The sequence below is a fragment of the Actinia tenebrosa genome, unplaced genomic scaffold (assembly GCF_029948245.1).
Source record: "Actinia tenebrosa isolate PJP-AT-01 unplaced genomic scaffold, QUT_ActTen_1.0 PGA_scaffold13__45_contigs__length_12533684, whole genome shotgun sequence".
NCBI lineage: Eukaryota > Metazoa > Cnidaria > Anthozoa > Actiniaria > Actiniidae > Actinia > Actinia tenebrosa.
The window spans coordinates 3,314,295-3,333,765 of record NW_028292573.1 but is presented as its reverse complement, the minus strand read 5'-3'; the positions used below and the strand labels follow the sequence as shown (position 1 = coordinate 3,333,765).

The 19,471-nt window shown below is 35.9% G+C and overlaps 2 protein-coding genes across 5 annotated transcripts; one reads left to right on the top strand and one right to left on the bottom strand.

The window, feature by feature from the left end:
• Positions 1 to 150: 150 nt before the first annotated feature.
• On the bottom strand, positions 151 to 4,255 carry LOC148911625 (uncharacterized). Its single transcript, XM_089029186.1, has 3 exons — positions 4,108 to 4,255; positions 3,035 to 3,138; positions 151 to 1,810 (listed from the first exon to the last, which is right to left on the bottom strand). Exons 1-3 carry the CDS (start codon positions 4,253 to 4,255, stop codon positions 1,454 to 1,456), a joined length of 609 nt encoding a protein of 202 aa, XP_088885312.1. The 3' UTR covers positions 151 to 1,453.
• Positions 4,256 to 6,341: 2,086 nt separating this feature from the next.
• On the top strand, positions 6,342 to 17,655 carry LOC116304683 (RNA-directed DNA polymerase from mobile element jockey). 4 transcript variants are annotated; one of them, XM_089028970.1, is made up of 14 exons: positions 6,342 to 6,483; positions 6,626 to 6,710; positions 7,062 to 7,233; positions 8,110 to 8,140; positions 11,018 to 11,079; positions 12,255 to 12,331; positions 12,787 to 12,934; positions 13,673 to 13,787; positions 14,439 to 14,517; positions 14,952 to 14,999; positions 15,364 to 15,425; positions 15,964 to 16,024; positions 16,601 to 16,687; positions 17,339 to 17,655. In XM_089028970.1, exons 1-14 carry the CDS (start codon positions 6,419 to 6,421, stop codon positions 17,453 to 17,455), a joined length of 1,209 nt encoding a protein of 402 aa, XP_088885096.1. In that variant the 5' UTR covers positions 6,342 to 6,418; the 3' UTR covers positions 17,456 to 17,655. The 4 variants fall into 4 exon arrangements, with proteins under 4 accessions (XP_088885096.1, XP_088885097.1, XP_088885098.1 ...); XM_089028971.1 differs by lacking the exon at positions 8,110 to 8,140 and having other exon boundaries at positions 11,020 to 11,079; XM_089028972.1 differs by lacking the exons at positions 8,110 to 8,140; positions 11,018 to 11,079.
• The last annotated feature ends 1,816 nt before the right edge of the window (positions 17,656 to 19,471 follow it).

The following is a 19,471-nucleotide window of genomic DNA, read 5'->3' as shown; positions in this document are numbered from 1 at the left end:
TCTCCTTTCACTTCCTTCCTTCCTTCCTTCCTTCCTCTCTCTCTCTCTCTCTCTCTCCTATTTCCTGTTTTTTTTCTGTCTAATGAAAGATGTTACGGTTGCTCAGTTACACAGAACATGAAGATTGCATTCAGTCCAGGATGCTTTCAAGAAGGTTTATATATTTATTTTTATTACTACTAGTACTGTCGACTGTCGATATTTTAAATACGCGTTATAAAACTATGAGCAAGGCTTCTTGAAGAATTACATTTTAGGCAAATCGTTTTAAAGGTGCGAGGATTCAAATTATATGCTCTATAGACGAGATACGCTATAAGGTTGGATGCAACTAAGAAGCCGGCTTCTATACTTGCATACTTGCAATACCAGACTAAATTGGAACTGGTACTACAATGAAAAGACAAGTAATCTAACTTTACTTATATACGTGCATGCATATAGTACCAAGCCATCGGGTACCTGGTAATGGTATTATGACGAGAAGATAAGTACTCTATAACCTTATTATACACTCAATTGAAGAATCGTTGTTGGGTTTAGAAACATAGAACATAGAAGCTGGGACCAAAATGGCACATGGGAAGTACGTTAATTAGATGCATGCTGTGACCGGCGACCCGTGGCATCATCCACTGTTTTTAAAGTGCACATCAACCCTTTGACAATACATTCAGTACCGGTTCTGCATAAAGTAAATAGTTGATTGGTAAAATATTTCTTGATTTGAGTGACGCGTCTCTAAGTTAGGAAGGTTTATACTTCCAATATGTTAATGATGATGACGTCAGGTAAGGTATTTGAGTGTTTTTGTTGTAACTAGTAATACTTAATGCTGGTCATTTTGAAAATAAAAATTTTAAATAGCTTTCATGTAAACCATGAGTAAAATAATGATGCTTTTTAAATACTGTATCTATGAACCAGTTCGATTTTGTATATTTAATTAAGCCTTAATAGACGTCACGCTTATTAGCATATTGAAAGTATAAACCTTCATAATTTAGAAACGCATCACTCAAATCAAGAAATATTTTACCATTCAACTATTTACTTCATGAGAAATCAGTACTGAAAGTATTGTCGAAGGGTTCATTTGCACTTTAATACGCGTTTGGCATTCTAAACCGACTGCATGGATGGCGCAAATGAATAAATTATTAATTTTATCATTTCCCATGTGCCATTTCGGTCTCAGCTTTTATGTTCTATGTTTCTGAACCCGACAACGATTCTTCAATGGAGTGTATACGTGCATGCCGTGCATACAATACCAAGCCATCGGGTACCTGGTAATGGTATTATGACGAGAAGACAAGTACTCTATAACCTTATTATATACGTGCATGCCGTGCATACAATACCAAGCCATCGGGTACCTGGTAATGGTATTATGACGAGAAGACAAGTACTCTATAACATTATATACGTGCATGCATACAATACCAAGCCATCAGGTAACTGGTACTGCTATTGTAACGTTAGCTTGGATAGGTCCTTTGTATTGGTCTGCTGACTTCTCGGTGATCCAAGATGGCGAACCTCCTTTGTACCCTACCAGAAGCCATGGTGTTCGATAATCGACAACAGTGGGATTAACAGCACCAACCGATCTTAATGCTGCTGCTGCGTGGCCTACGTAAACATCACCGCTGTCCATTATTGAGATAAGCACAATGCGTTCATTTGGAAGGTTGTTCAAGTAATTTCTCATGTTTACACCTGCATTCTTATCACCATGCGTGTCAAATACCCTTTTGTCCTGATAAACACCAAACTTGTCCAAGACAACGACATTGTGACCTCTCATCTAGAAAAACATATAAAACGTTAGATATTTGGCTAATGTTGATCTAAAATATTTTTCTTTAACTTTCTTTGAATGAACTATATCGAGTCTATTAAAAGCTTGTCTTAATCATTTGAATGAATTTCATATATTTACCAGCCCCAGATGCTTAAAACCGTATATATGTTATATCTTACAATGATCACAAAAGGCTTTTCCGTGATGTTCGCTCCACACACACTACCACTACATTCTCTATATACTACACTCAACTCACATGTTGATTTTTACGGAGGGAGGAAACCGGAGAACCAGGAGAAAAACCCTCGTGGCAAGAGAGAGAACCCGCACACATCAAACAAACTCAATTCACTTATGATCCTGTCTAAACCGGGACTCGAACCCGGACACAGCGGTGAGAGGCGAGAAGTAAAATAACCACCACACCACCCAGATGTCGTACAAACACTGCTACCTTCCCCAGTAACCTGAGCGACTGCGTGCCACTAAATCTTTGGAATTGAAATCTAGCTGGTTTACCAGCTTTCAGTGGGCTATCGTTTTTTGAATAGCAGCTTTATATTACTGCAGCTTACTGCTGGGCAATTTACCATTATTTTGGAAGCGGAAATGCCCGGGACAAGCCTGGTTCACAAAAGTAACGCAAATGCAAACGCAAGAGATGAAAACTTTTTCATTTGAAGCGTGAACCAGTGAGAACGCAAACGTGAACTACAGAAAAGCAAATGCAAGACCAACAATGTCTGACATTGAACAAGTTTTACAATGCACTTGTGTATCTTAATTTGATTGCGTTTGCGTTACTCTAGTTCACGCGTGCGTTTTCTTGCGTTTGCGTTGCTTTAGTTTACGCGTGCGTTTGCTTGCGTTTGCATTACTCTAGTTCACGCGTGTGTTTACGCTACTCTAGTTAACGCGTGCGTTTGCATTACTCTAGTTCACGCGTGCGTTTGCGTTACTCTAGGTCACGCGTGCGTTTACGCTACTCTAGTTAACGCGTGCGTTTGCATTACTCTAGTTCACGCGTGCGTTTACGCTACTCTAGTTAACGCGTGCGTTTGCATTACTCTAGTTCACGCGTGCGTTTGCGTTACTCTAGTTCACGCGTGCGTTTGCTTGCGTTTGCGTTACTCTAGTTCACGCGTGCGTTTGCGTTACTCTAGTTCGCGCGTGCGTTTGCTTGCGTTTGCGTTACGAATTCGATAATAAGGCAGGCAGACTTACATTGGGACAGTGATCTTCTCCATTGTTGACCTTAATGATACACACTCCATAATAGTTTTCGGTGATATTGCACCCTTCCGAGAGGATGAAAATGGTCACAAAACCTGTATGGAAAAGAATCACTTGTAAAAATCGATACTAAGATCATTGAAACACAGTAATTATAGATAGGTGTGCTAACTTTTATTCAGGAAAGGACACCCTGTACCCTGAAACAACCTCTCTGGAATCATGGTCTAAGTTAATTAGGGCACAGATTGGATTGGAACTTAGCTTGCGAAGAACCTAAGCCCAAACCCTAAACCCTAACCCGCCTTGAATGATCTCGCATCAAGGGAGAGACCTAACGAACTCTGCTCACATGAGACTATGCTATGTCCTCGACTAAACCGAGACCCGTGGGGGGGGGGGGGGGGGGGACATGACATGACAATAATAACATGACAAACATGAGAGCCACTGCACTCGTCAATATCTGGAGGAAACGAACGAGGAATTGGGGTTTTTTTAAATTAAAAAACCGGGTGACCTTAAAATAGCTTTGTCATAAATTTAAAAAGTTGCATGCCATTAGAGTGCACGCACTAAAACCGTGAACATTAAATAGTACTAATTAGTACTATTTCTTACAGTATCCTGGGGTATTAGCTCAAGTCACTCCCATTTTAAAATTAATAGCGCAGCGCACTGATTCTAAAAATAGCTTAAAGTTTCGGACAAACATTGCATTCTGTTTAACCGCTACGAGGATTATACGAACCGATTTTATTATTTTTACTTAAAGTTACAATAATAACCCATGTAAACTAAGATCAACTGCGATCGGCTGTGAAAATTATCTGCTTAAAGTAAACTTGTAAGTTTGTTTGTCCGAATTTCGCCTTTGTCTTCGTTTTTATGACGTCACGGCTGCGCTGCGCTATTAATCTTGCATGGATTCGCCACCTGCGGAACGCATTACTGATAAATTGAAAAACAGGAAAAACTACGTCGAATGATGCGGTGGTAGCTTTACAAGAATGTAAATGATTCCTAGTATACAAAGCAACTAGCCTAAAAATAGCGTTCAATACCTTGATACTGAGATGAATGAAGTTTGTAACCCGGAAAGTTGTCAAACAGGTATCCTTTCTCACGGTTGATTGGGGAGATGACTTGTTCCATAGCCGCAAGGACGGGCAGATTTATCGTGAACACCAACAGTGTAATCAAACCGTCCATCTTGGAATACTCCTGCGAGTAACACGTACACTAAGCTATAACTGCGTTCAAAACACCTATTCATGCACTTTTCAATGCATTTACCTGTTAAGTAAATCGTATGGAGGTTCGCCCCAAGCTATAACTGGGTTCAAAGGCAACTATTAGCATATGATAGACTAAAGTGTCTATACCATCTAACTTAATATTTTCAGCATTGATTCTACATAAAGTGAATATTTGAATGGTAAAAAAAAATCATAAGATTTGGATGGGTGATGGATCTTGAAGATATCAAGGTTTATACTTCCAATATGTTCACACTAGTTTTTAGCTAGTTATATCTTCCAATATGTTAATGAGGGTGACGTCATTATAGGAATTTGATTGAGTTTATTTGTCATCAGTTGTAAGTCGAAAGATTGATTACGAGAAAAAAAATTTGCAATAAACCTTCCATAGACCCTGAGTAAGACAATGATTTTATATACAGGATATTTTGCCGCTATATAAGAGATTGGTATATTTAATCATACCTAGGATATTTTTATATTTCAGAGATATTTTGATTTGTATCATTTGATCTTATTGAATTAGTGCTGAATGGTTTTAACTAATTACAACGTGACGTGCTGAAAAGTTCAAGTTATCATAATAATAATGATACTTTTAACGACGAAACACGATATATCTAGTTATATTTTGATGTTAACATAAATGTTTGTTTTATAATCTTAAACAGTTTTTTTTTTTTTTTTTTGCTTTCTAAGCTTCTAATCTAGTCGTTTTACTTTCGTTTCACGAGTTATTTTGTTCTTATTGTCAACGTCTTTTCTCACACAAATTGCACATGAATTTTGTGTTTGAATGTTATATCATAAAATATTAACACCATTGAGGCAAACAATTAAATTCGGCGATTCATGACGTTAACCAAACTTCTGGGTCACGGAGGCGAAAGGGAAAAAAGAAAAGTCTTGATGAAAATAATTTAAATTTGCAAACGAAGTCGGACTAGGAACGTCACGTCAAAATAAAAGCGATGTTTGCACTCATGTGCGCCTTTTTATAAGCTGGTCTCATATTAAACCCATTAATTAGTTGATTATTTATTCATGTGTGCTAATGAACTTGATAGCATCTTTAAAAAATATAGATACAATTTTTTTCACATCAAAATTTGCTGTTGTTTCGTGACTTACTACCTTTTACACAGAATGCGCAGATGATGTGATAGCTTACGTCCTCTGAAGACCCCATGCCATTCAGTCATTTATTCATTCATTCATTCCATGCATTCAGCTTATTTTCCTGTTTTTATATTTCTAGTATTTTCCCTGGAAGCAATTTTTTTAAACTCTATTGAACGATACTGTTCAAGGGCAATTAAGGACGTTTGAAGGCAAATGAAGTTGGGATGATAATTTTTGTAAACTTGGCATAAGCGTTCCCCAATTCAACATATTCTTGCTAAAAATAAAATTTAAAAAATTTGGGAGTCACCGACTTTGTTATTTTGCTAAACACTGAGCAAACATGGTATCACACAGCGAAGAAAAGAAGTGCCCTGTAGCGTAACCTAATTAAGGTATCAAAGAAAACTACACTTCAAAAAAATTTGAAAACATCAAAGAAATGAAGGGAAAAGAATGGCTATCCCAACTGACTTCTTTTAGCATTTCTGAATAGCGCTGGGCGCAGTCGATGACGTTTTAAAAACGAATACAAATAAGACGAAACCAAAGATAATAAAATCGGTTCGTATGACACTGGGCACGGTTAACGGAATGCAATGTTTGTCTGAGTCTTTAAGGCTATGTTTAGAATCTGTGCGCTGCGTTATATTTATCAAACACTATTTTCGTCAATTCGGTGTCAATCTCCTTGCGTGATGAGAAATGTTTTTAAAAATTCACATATGGTGTAGGTTTTGTTAGTATCAAGATCTTAATTTTTAGACAAAAAATTGGGGGTCACGTACGGACTTTATTTTATCATCAAGACATTACAAATTTAAATTAAATTACAGAAAGTGAAGTAACCATAGAAACACTTATTCGATTTTATAACCTTAACTGCGAGCCTTTAGGTGTCAGCGGATACATTTCGCGCCAAAATCCAAGATGGCGGATCGTTGACGAAGAAGAAGATCAATAAACAATATTCAGGGATTAAATTTTCTCCATGGCTGCCGCACAAGGAATTGGTTTAGGCTTTAACAAAGCGAAATTAGAAAGACGAAGGCCTTCGTAAGTAATAAGGAAGCTATCAAAACACTTTTAGTTCCTCAATTGCTTGGCGAAATTCAAACTGGTTTCTGTCAAGAATCGGTTGGAGGGCTCTCTAATTACTAAGTACTGTTATCATTTCTTATTATTTCTTATTAAAAAGCAAGCGACAGACGACTCTAAGAACTTTTAGCATCGTGAGGAACTGGGAATCGAAAGAAGCACAACCAGTACAGACTCCTATTAAGGTAAAAGTTATAAATTCAAACTCATTTAAACCATAGTTGCACTAGAGTGGAATGATTCCCTTCTATTAACTATGTTTAAACTAGTCTAGGATACGAAAAACAATATTTTTTTTTTCAATTTCTTTTCTTAAATCACATCTTATTTGAGCTTTTTTCATATTCTTCTATAAAGTATTATTTACATCGACATAGCCGTGCAAAAACAGGATTTACCTGTAAGCTTATGATGTTTTAAGTTTACTTCTACGTGTCTATTGGGAGCTGAATTAAATGGTGATATATATTAAGTACTTCTTGAAGATTCCAATGACATTCCCAATGAATTTATGAAATGTATTTTTTGATCTCCAGGAAGATGCAAATGAACAGGAATTAGTTCGTTCCCCAGTGTTTCCTCCACCCTCCTCTGTAAGAGGATATTTGGAGGAGCCACTTACTTTGACCAGTGACAGTGATGATGCAGCGAATTCATTGGCTGAAACAACCAGCAGTGTTTCAATTCAACCTGGCGAAGAGAACAGAGGTGATGGAGCAGTCTGGTTACGTTTGATGCCACAGCATGATCTAGAATATGACTTTATCTATCCCATCCAGTCCATACATCTTATTCATTCATCCATCTCATCCTATTTATCCATTCATGAATCCATCTGTCGCATTCTATTCATTCATTCATCCATCCATCCATCCCATCCTATTCATCTATTCATTCTTCTGTCCCATCCTATTTATCCATCCTTCTAATTCATCTATCTAATCTATCTTATCCATCCTGTTTATCCATTAATCCCATCCTATTTATCCTTTCATCATGTATGCACCCATCAGTTCATTATTGCATCCTATTCATTGCATCCTATTCATTCATCCATCCGTTCAATTCATCCATTCATCTTTCCCAACCCTTTCATTTGTATTCATCCATCCATCCTATTTATCCTATTCGTCCATCCATCCATCCTATTCATCCATCCATCCTATCTATCCTATTTATTCATCCATCCATCCTATTCATCCATCCATCCATCCTATCTATCCTATTCATCCATCCATCCATCCATTCATCCATCCATCCATCCTATCTATCCTATTTATCCATCCATCCATCCTATTCATCCATCCATCCATCCTATCTATCCTATTTATTCATCCATCCATCCTATTCATCCATCCATCCTATCTGTCTTATTCATTCATCCATTCTATTTATCCATTCATCCCATCCAATATTTTCCTTGAACACTTAATTATTTAACTTTCAACCCCTTCTCTTTTCAATTTTATCAGTGAAATTCTCAGATGCAAATAAATAGTTTTAGATCCGCAACAGGCATCAAGTTTGGTTGATTCTGATGCAAGTAATATTATTGTTAATATTAATAATGATAATATATTTTAGACACCAATAATAGTCCTGCAACATCTATAATTGCTTTGACTGAAACCTGGCTTAGGAATAATGATAGTAACAGTGACTTTGCTTCTCGCGATATTTGTCCAGATGGTTTTTCTTTTGAACACTGTCCTCGAATTAATCGTTCTGGTGGTGGAATTGGTCTTCTTTTCAAGAAATCGATTAAAATCAAACGTATTAACACTACTGTTTCTTACTCTTCTTTTGAACACTTGGAATTTACTCTTCGTGGAAGTTCGAGTCAAGTCCGTCTTATTGTTGTGTACAGACCGCCGCCTACTTTGAAAAATAATTCATCAACTTCTAAGTTCTTCCAAGAATTTTCGTCGCTGCTTGAATCTCTTTCTATGTTCAATGGTAAACTGTTAATTGTTGGTGATTTTAATTTCCATGTTGATAACCCAAATGATGTCTACGCTGTTCGTTTTACTGATTTACTTGATTGTTTTAATTTATCTATCTTGAATAACTTGGCTGAACCTACTCACAAAAACAATCATGTTCTTGATCTCCTGATATCTAGGAATGATGACTTGCTTGTTAAGAATGTTTATATCCGTGATCCTGTGTTGTCTGATCATTTTGCTGTTCATTGTAAGTTAGCTGTCACCAGACCCTGTGCTTCTATACGTACTCTGGCCTATCGTAAAATTCGTTCTATTGATATGGATCATTTTAGCCGTGATTTATCTCAATCGTCATTAATACAATCTCCTGCTGCTGACTTAGATGATCTCTGCCTTCAATATGACTCTGTTCTGAAATCATTGCTTGATAAACATGCCCCGTTATGTACTAAAATTGTCACGCAACGCCTGAAAGCACCCTGGTATAATGACGTCATAAAAACAAATAAAATCAAGAAAAGAAAGCTTGAAAGGCGCTGGCGAAAATCTAAACTAGCCATTGATCGTGAATTGTATATTGAACAAAGTAACCTCGTGAAAAAGTTAATATTCGAAGCTAAAATGAATTTCTACTCAAATTTAATCTCTGATGCTGGTTCTGATTGTCACGCAATCTTCAAATCTATTGATCATATGCTACATTTAACTCCTGAAAAAAAGCTACCATCTTCTTCTTCGTCGCAAGTTCTCGCTGATACTTTTGTCGATTATTTTAAAGATAAAATTATCAATATTCGTAATGGTTTTCCTACTTCTGAAAATTCTATGTCAACTCTTGTTGTCTCTGAATTGGACTCCAGTACAACTAGGTGTAGATTGGACTCTTTCTCTCCCGTGACTATTGATGAGCTAACTAAACTCTCCAGTAAACTGATGTCAAAGTCCTGTGAGCTTGATCCTCTTCCTGCTAGTCTCCTTCAAGATAAATCTGCTTCTCTTCTGCCTGTTATCTGTAGGATTGTCAACTCATCTCTCATAAATGGTTCTGTCCCTCCTTCTTTAAAAACTGGTATTGTCAAACCTCTTCTTAAGAAATCATCGTTGGATCATGAAAAACTCGTTAATTACCGTCCTGTATCAAATCTTAAGACTGTCTCTAAAATTATTGGAAAAGTTGTTGCTGATCAACTTTGTGCTTATTTGTCATCTAACAACATGCATGAACCTCTTCAGTCTGCTTATAAACAACTTCATAGCTGTGAAACTGCCCTGACTCGTGTCCATAATGACATCCTTAAAGAAATTGATAATCGTTCTGGTGTTGCTATGGTTCTTCTGGATCTATCTGCAGCTTTTGACACTGTTGATCACACTATTCTTCTTGATCGTATGTATTCAAAGTTTGGAATTTGTGGAACAGCTCTTAAATGGTTTAAGTCATATCTCTGTAATCGTTTGCAGTATGTTTCTGTTCATGGTTCGTTCTCTAAAATTGTTGATATAAATTGTGGTGTACCCCAAGGTTCGGTCCTTGGTCCGCTTCTCTACTTGTTGTACACGTCACCACTAGCTGATATTCTCCGTCGTCACAAAATGTCCTTCCATTTCTTCGCTGATGACACCCAATTATTTATGCCTTTCAGTTGCAATGATGATATTTCTACTGACTTAACTATAAAAAGAATTGAAGCCTGTCTCTGTGAAATAAATGACTGGATGACTGAAAATAAACTTAAACTTAACAAAGAAAAAACTAAACTCCTTATCTTGTCCTCGAAGTATAATCCTCATCTGTCTACTCCTCTTCTACACTTTGGCGATCAGGTTATCAAACCATCCTGTAATGAAAGAAATATTGGCGTAATCTTTGATTCTGTGATGTCAATGGTTCCTCATGTTAATAATATCTGTAAGACGTCGTTCTATCATTTGCGTAACATTGCTCGTATTCGTAAATTTATCTCCGTCCATACTACTGAAAGACTTGTCCATGCTTTTGTGACATCCAGGCTTGATAATTGTAATTCTCTTCTATATGGTTTACCTAATGCTCAAATTGATAAATTACAATATGTTTTGAACTCTGCTGCTCGTCTTGTAACTCTCTCCAAGAAGTATAATCACATCACTCCTGTCCTTTGTTCTCTGCATTGGCTTCCTGTGAAACATCGCATCAATTTCAAGATTCTACTCCTCACTTTCAAAGCACTTCATGGTCTGGCTCCTGTCTACTTGTCTGATCTCATAACTGTGTATAAACCTAAAAGAACTCTCCGCTCATCCAAGGAACTGCTTCTTGTTACTTGTCCGTACAATCTTAAATCTTATGGTTATCGTTGTTTTTCTGTGTCTGCTCCTGTTCTATGGAATTCACTACCGTCTCCTCTTAGAAACACTTCATGTCTAAAAACTTTTAAGAAAGACCTTAAGACTCATTTGTTTAAACTAGCTTTTGAATTATAATTTATATATATTTTACAGCGCTTAGAGCCGACTTGTATAGGCGCTATATAAATCATATTATATTATTATATTATTATTATAATAGTTGACGAAGCTACTCCACTATCAATGACAGTACCAGCAACACCAGAAAGTCATGTACAAGGTACATTACCTGAACCTTCACTGATTTTTGAAATTCGGTAAAATTTTACTTGTCATTTAATGAAACATCAGTTTTTACTTCAAAATGATACATGTAGTTGTCTGTCATTATAGTAATATTCAGCTACCTGTATTAGCAGCATGCCACTGTTATGATTCAGATCTGAACTTTCCATAATTTACCAGATAAAGACCGCCAAGAAAGGCTTTTATCATAATGGCTCATTAATTTACAATAGTTTTATTTTAGAAAATAAGAAGTAAATTTTTATTCAATATTTTCGATATTGATTCTAGTATTTACATAGATAATTTTATTGTTAGATTATTATTGTACTTTCATATATCATTATATATATATATTTTTTTTCTTCTTTATATTGTGTTTATTTTAGGGCTCCTTTTGATATCAGATTGCATTTTGTATATCTGACTGGATAACCCTGTGTAAATAAAGGTTTCTATCTATATTATTTCCCACTCATAAAAGGACCACAGTATGAAACAAAATTTGTCATTAAACGTGTCCCCATGACAATGCAATTATCTATTCATGGTTGTGACTCGGACAATATTGAACCAATCACCATTGTAGCAGTTTTAATTACGATCTTGTCCCACAATCAACTACACTGTACACAATATCTGTTTTAAAAAGTACTATAAAGAGTACTATAAGGATTACGAAGCAATTTTATTTTATTTTTTGCAGGACAGAAAACAATTGAAACAATTTATAATTAATTTTCTGAGATCAGTGTTTTAAATATTTATTTTTTCTAGCTAATTAGTTGAGCTTAAGGGGGGTAACTAAGGGGAGTCGGAACCATGAATTAGTTTTTGGTGCTAAGAGTATCATTTGTAATATATACAGTATGAGTGGCCGTGTTGTATCAGATATACAACCATGAGGCGTAGCCGAGTGATTGTATATCTGTTACAATACGGACACTCATACTGTATATGACTTATCAAACGTCTAGGTTAGTTCCTTTGTGTTTCGCTAAAATTTTCAAAATTAAAGTGAATTTGGCCAAGAAAATCCAACTTAAAGTTTATGCAAATGAACACAGTTTTGTATCAGATTTACAACACTCTCCACGGTCGTGATTTCTGTTGTGTTTTGCTCATGAATTCTTAATGAGTTTGATAAATACTTTTTACTGTTCTCTTCAGTTGCTTTACAGGTTCCCATGAATATTTCACCACGTGAACCAGTTCCTGATCATCAAGATACTAGATCATCTACCACTGTAAGTTCAAAATCCCTGATAAAAATGAATTGAATAATATTGGTGAATGAATATAAATAAAATAATGAGTACGCATTACATAATTGTAATGTTTTAAAATTTACTACATTATGAATTCAAAATTACAAAATTACTCGCTTTTTATCACTTTTGCCTATAAATTCCAAATTGTACTCAAGATTATGCGATATCCTATGCTAATAATTGTTTGGGGAATCACTAGTGGAGTAGCAGTTGTACACTCACGCCAAACTGTTGGAAGTCTTGGGTTGAAGTCTAGGACTCAATAATTAAGTGTCATGTCATTGGATTGTTAGGTATCTCCCTTGACTTGATGCGAGGTTTTTGTCTGAGTTCTTCAGTTATCCTCCCTCAAAACCCTACCCTAAATTCCTATTTGATCTGTGAATTATAAAGGTATGTTTCAGTGCATCAATGATTTTTTCTTGCAAAAGACTGCTTCTACGAGCATTGATTCACAGCCTCCAAGAGTGACACGAGGTAGAAAAAGAAAACAAGACAGGGTGTTGTCTGAGGAAAAGATGCACAAAAAAGATGAAGGTGATGGTGATGGTGATGATGATGACGATGCCCAATACTCAGGTAAATTACACACAGTGCATATTATAACAATACAAGAACAATAGGGAGGAGTTTGGAGAGTGAAAGATGCTTTGTTTTTGTTGCACTTACAAACTTTTGCCATGGTCGCGCGGTGCTTATGCTGGTTCGGAGCATTATATTTCATTATATGACAATCAAAAATCTATTTTTGCACAGTGATTTCAAAAAAAAAATAGTGGCAGACCAATCACAATTGAGAATTTTTGATGGTCATATTTATATTTAGCATAATATTTAGCAATTATTTGCTGAAGGCGAAGTGAATATCAGGGAATATTTACCGAGATGCAAGTCTTCAAGTGGTGAGGTAAATATTTTCCATATTCACTGAGCCTGAGGTTAATAATTGTTTTAGCATATACCAACTTGTGTACAGAGTAACTTATTTTTATATACAATAATTCTATAAAAACAAACAAACAGAAACTTTTAGTTTGCGTGACAAATTCACAGAAAATGTTTAGCAAAATTTTTAGGCCATACTTTGTTGCCTTTTTAGTATTGATAGGAATAACATTTACTTTCATTTTTTCAATTTCCTGCAAAATGATTGCCAGAATGCCATTTTGATGCTGACTTAATATTCCGAGATTCAGAGGCGAATATTGTACAATATTCATCTCCAACTGACCAATGAGCGCGGGCGTTCTTAGGAAGTACACAAGTTGGTATATGCTAATTGAGCATATTTACTTAAGTTTTATTATCTTACCTTAGGCAATAATTTTGTTCGCATCTTCAATGCCGACCAAGGAAGAAAAGTTACAATGGGAGAAATCACTGCCCTTGATGTTGCACTCACAGCTATTGAAGAACTTGCCTTAGAGTACAGGTATGTATAATGCAGGAAAGAGGATTTATTATGAGAATCAACACACATGAAAACTGGCATTTGAAGATATATCGCATTACCCTTTTTGCAGTTGTCATGGATGGATCATTTCTGTATTGTGTCATGTTTTGTCTCCTTACTCTTCTTTCGTGTTCCGGCAATCCCCGAGTGCTTTATAACTGCACAAATGTCTTTAAATTAAATGAAAATTAAAGAACATAAAAGATTAAATTGCCCTATTTCACTATGACGTCACATCAAAAAGGATCATGGTCGTCGGAGGGGGTCAAATCAACGCAAATTCACCGAAAATTGTTCTAAAACCAGCAAATGCTCAGAATGTTTTATAATGTACATATTAACACATATTATATCTGAAAACCAGGCCATTTTAAGTTAAACTGTTTGGCTAGGAGCAAATTTTGTTGAATTTTCTATTGAATTTGGCAATTCTATCCCCCACATAAGCAAGCAGTGACATCATAGTGAATTAGGGCAATTGATTAAAGATGAGGAGTATATTTTGTCTAGCTTTTTTTTCTCAGAAAATAATGCAGTGCACAATATTGTAACTTGGTATTAAAAAATGTTTTCAAAAAAATGGATACTTTTAAATGTTTCTTGATTGCTTCTGTCATATTTTATTTTCAGAGAAGACGTTGATAGTGATGTTGCCAGACAGAGCATCAAAGATTTTTTTATTCATGTCAGAAAATCATTTTGTGAATGTGTGAGTTTAAATTTATATTGATTTTAATGTACTGTAAGTGCCTGACTGAGTGACTGAGTGAGTGACTGACTGACTGACTGAGTGCCTGACTGACTGACTGACTGACTGACTGACTGACTGACTGACTGACTGACTGACTGACTGACTGACTGACTGACTGGCTGGCTGGCTGACTGGCTGACTGACTGGCTGACTGACTGACTGTACTGTACTGTATATCTGTCTGATGGACTGACTGACAGACTGACTGACTGACTGCCTGACTGTCTGATGGACTGACTGACTGACTGACTGTACTGTAAGTATATATCTGTCTGATGGACTGACTGACTGCCTGACTGACTGTACTGTAAGTATATATCTGTCTGATGGACTGACTGACTGACTGACTGGCTTGCTGAATGGTTCCTCAACATTGTTTATATGTATTTCAGATTGATATGCAGAAAGACTATCAAACACTGAAATCAGATTACAGAAAAGTAAGTAACTAGTGTCACTGAACTGTGTTACTCTTAAAATGTTGTTTGGTCTGATACAAAATTGAAATATTTGCTGAAGTTGATGTTGAATGTAATGTTTTATCATTTAGGAAATATTATTGAATTCAAACTAACCAATTTGATTTCAACAATTTAATTACAAAGTTTGTGACAACAAGATTTCTTCTACTCAACATTTCCAGGCTTCAGGCATCATTCTCAAGAGTGACAAAGCAATGAATTCTAGTTTTCTTATGACAATGTCAGTGAAAAATTATGTCAGCTAAATGTCCTATAAAGAAAAAGTATTGAATTCTCATTCATTTACATAAGATTTAAGTCAAAACTGTGCTTCTGTATTCAGGTAAACAGCAGAATCAAAAAGTTGAGAGGAGAATTGCTAGATGTGCAGAAGAGAAGAGCAAGGTGAGTGGCTATCGTTTACTAAATGCCTTGTGACATGGAAAAATTTCTCGTGCATCTTGTCTCACGAGAGAGAATATTGCAAGTCGTACAAGTGTTTCCATGTTTGATATCCCCTCAGATGACTTTTTTTTTTTTTTTTTGCTACACGAAAAGTAGAACCAGCTTCTAATTACCACCAAATATTGGGTTCATCTTTTATTGTTATATTTTACAAGATTATCATGAACATTGATCATGACTTCCTGGTCTAGCTATGGTCAAACTTCCTTTGTTTATCATGACTTACACTTTATTGTTTGTACCCATTATCTTGGTTTGAATATACTTTTTTTTTACTTTGGCAGGCCTTTAAAAAAGTTATCACTATTCACTACTGCGAGTACATGTACAGCAGTGTTGCATTTCAGGGGGGTTGAACTGAATACAATGAGACCACTATACAGTCCATGTAGGAAACCGGAGCACAGCTTTAATCAGTTTAAATTAATTAAGGTCTGTTAGAGCTGGTGGTGATTCCTAATGTTGGGTGTTTTTTCAGAGTACGAGGAGAACTAGAGAAATATGAAAAAGAAGAAAAGGAAAGAGCAAAAAATAACCAGGTTTGTAGGGGAAAACGCTCTAAGCACAGAAGAGACTGACAATTATACAAACAGCATTACTAATACCCCATTCACACCAAGGATTAAACATGTTTTAAAGTGGTTTAACTAAACGGGTTTGGAATACTATCTACGAACACTGCACAATATTTGGTGGAATAATGCATGTAAGCTATCCTTTGTCTTGCTCTGACAATATTTTAGAAAGTTTTATTATTATTTTCCAATTTTTTTCCTAATGAAAACATAGATTAACTAAACATGTTTAGGTGTGAATAGGGTATAAGACTCATGAGTTTGAAAATAATACCTGGGAAAGAGTTAATGTTAGTGTACTTAGGTTTTCATCACACCTTGTTGATATAATTTTTATTTGTTGAAGTGGGTTGTTAGAATCTGCAGGAAAGTTTTTTTGTGTGTATTTGAAAAAACTTATTTCGTTCTGTTGAATTTTTTAAAGTGTCATATTGGTCGTATTTTAAAGTGCTTTCTGCCAGAATATATTATTGAATCAATGCCCCTATAGGGCCACGTGGATATTAGTCACATCTAAGATCTTTTGATTCGATTTTCTAGGATCTGTTAGACATCAATGAATATCTACATCAAGTGGAAAATCTACACAAATCTTGTAAGAAGATTTCTGGGGAAAGTGATATCCAGGTAAGAGTTTGGCTAATGAATCTTGATTGACTCTATCCTCATTTTCTACTCTGCCTCATTGTACATGCACTTACCCATCTATTCTTCTTTCCTTTCTTCCTTCCATCCATCCAACCATTCATCCCTCTCTCCCTCCCTCCCTCCCTCCATCCATTCATTCATCCATCCCTCCATCATTCCCTTCCTCCTTCCTTCCCTCTCCCTCCCTCCTTCCTTCCCTCTCCCTCCCTCCTTCCTTCCCTCTCCCTCCCTCCTTCCTTCCTTCCCTTCCTTCTTCCCTCCTTCCCTCCCTCTCTCGCCCTCCCTCCCTCCCTCTCTCCCTCCCTCCCTCCCTCCCTCCAGCCATCCGTTCCTTCCCTCCATCCATCCATCCATCCATCCCTGCATCCATTTATCCATCCATCCAACCATCCATTCCTCCATCCCTCCATCCCTCCATCCATCTGTCTGTCCGTCCGTCTATACATCCATGCATTAGCGACTAATCTAGCAGTTCAGAACAAAATTTATTCACATTAGTCATCACATTTCCATTTGGTGTATTTACATGTAGTGCATTCATACAACATCTCAATGGTTTAACATTTTATGTCCTAACATGCTTCAATATTTGCTCATAACTAACCAACTCTCAAATCATTCTATTGCTAGGATAAAAGTCTACCATGCAATCTACCCAGTCTACTCAGCGAAACCCATGTGCAGTTGAAATCTTTATCAGGATTGAAGTTATTAAACAGTTCTCTTCAAGAATTGTTAGATATATAAGATGTAATTCAAGTACATCTACAATATAATGGTAGATTTGGCTAAGCAATGACTAGATAGAGGGATTTTATTTGGACCATGAAACAAAAGTGTATATAAGTGTCTGCTCCTTAACAATTAGACAATTAGATTTTATGGCCTATAAATATTTTTACAATATACAAATAAAATAAAATAACAAAAAGAAAATGTTTAATCATATGCAATAAACTTTAAATGATAAAACAAGAAGTCTTACTTTTATTTTGAATAGTGCCATCAACAGCAAGAATTAATGATGTAGTTTCAAAAGGTATGATATGATGATGACACGCTATAGTGCTATCAATAGGAAGAATTAATGATATAGTTTCAAAAGGTACGATATGATGATGACACGCTATAGTGCTATCAACAGGAAGAATTAATGATGTAGTTTCAAAAGGTACGATATGATGATAACACGCTATAGTGCTATCAACAGGAAGAATTAATGATGTAGTTTCAAAAGGTACGATATGATGATGACACGCTATAGTGCTATCAACAGGAACAATTAATGATGTAGTTTCAAAAGGTATGATATGATGATGACACGCTATAGCCCATGATTTTTGCCCGAAAATGGACTAAAATGAACTATTTTTCATCCTTCATAAATAATGCATATTTTATTAAAAGGTGTGAAAATGGTCCAAAATCGGTCAAACCATGGGCTATAGCACATGCTTTTTGCCCGAAAACGGCCAAAAATGACCTATTCTTCATCCTTCATAAATAATGCATATTTTTTAAAAGGTGTGAAAATGGTACAACATTGATTAAAAATCATGGGCTATAGCTCATGCTTTTTGCCCGGAAATGGCCAAAAATGACCTATTTTTCATACTTCATAAATAATTTCTATAGTTGCAAAAAGTGTGAAAATGGTCCAAAATCGGTCAAAACCATGGGCTATAGCCCATGCTTTTAGCCCGAAAATAGCCAAAAATGACCTATTTTTCATCCTTCATAAATAATATGTATAGTTGCAAAAGGAGTGAAAATGGTCCAAAATCGGTTGAAACCATGGGCTGAAGACTATGCTTTTTTCCCGAAAATAGCCAAGCATGACCTATTTTTCATCCTTCGTAAATAATATGTATAGTTGCAAAAGGTGTGAAAATGGTCGAAAATCGGTCAAACCATCTGTTATAGCCCATGCTTTTAGCCCGAAAATGGCCAAAAATGACCTATTTTTCATCCTTCAAAAATAATATGTATAGTTTCAAAAGGTGTGAAAATGGTCCAAAATCGGTCAAAACCATGGGCTATAGCCCATCCTTTTTGCCCAAAAATGGCCAAAAATGACCTATTTTTCATCCTTCATAAATAATGCATATTTTTTTAATAGGTGTGAGAATGGTCCAAAATCGGTCAAAACCATGGGCTATAGCCCATGCTTTTTTCCCGAAAATGGCCAAAAATGACCTATATTTCATCCTTTATAAATAATGCATATTTTTTTAAAAGGTGTGAAAACGATCCAAAATCGGTTAAAACCCTTGGCTATAGCACATGCTTTTTGCACGAAATTGGCCAAAAATGACCTATTCTTCATCCTTCATAAATAATGCATATTTTTTTAAAAGGTGTGAAAATCGTCCAAAATCGGTCAAATCCATGGGCTATGGCCCATGCTTTTTGCCCAAAAATGGCCAAAAATGACCTATTTTTCATCCTTCAAAGATAATATGTATAGTTGCAAAAGGTGTGAAAATGGTCGAAAATCGGTCAAACCATCTGTTATAGCCCATGCTTTTAGCCCGAAAATGGCCAAAAATGACCTATTTTTCATCCTTCAAAAATAATATGTATAGTTTCAAAAGGTTTGAAAATGGTCCAAAATCGGTCAAAACCATGGGCTATAGCCCATGTTTTTTGCCCAAAAATGGCCAAAAATGACCTATTTTTCATCCTTCATAAATAATGCATATTTTTTTAAAAGGTGTGAGAATGGTCCAAAATCGGTCAAAACCATGGGCTATAGCCTATGCT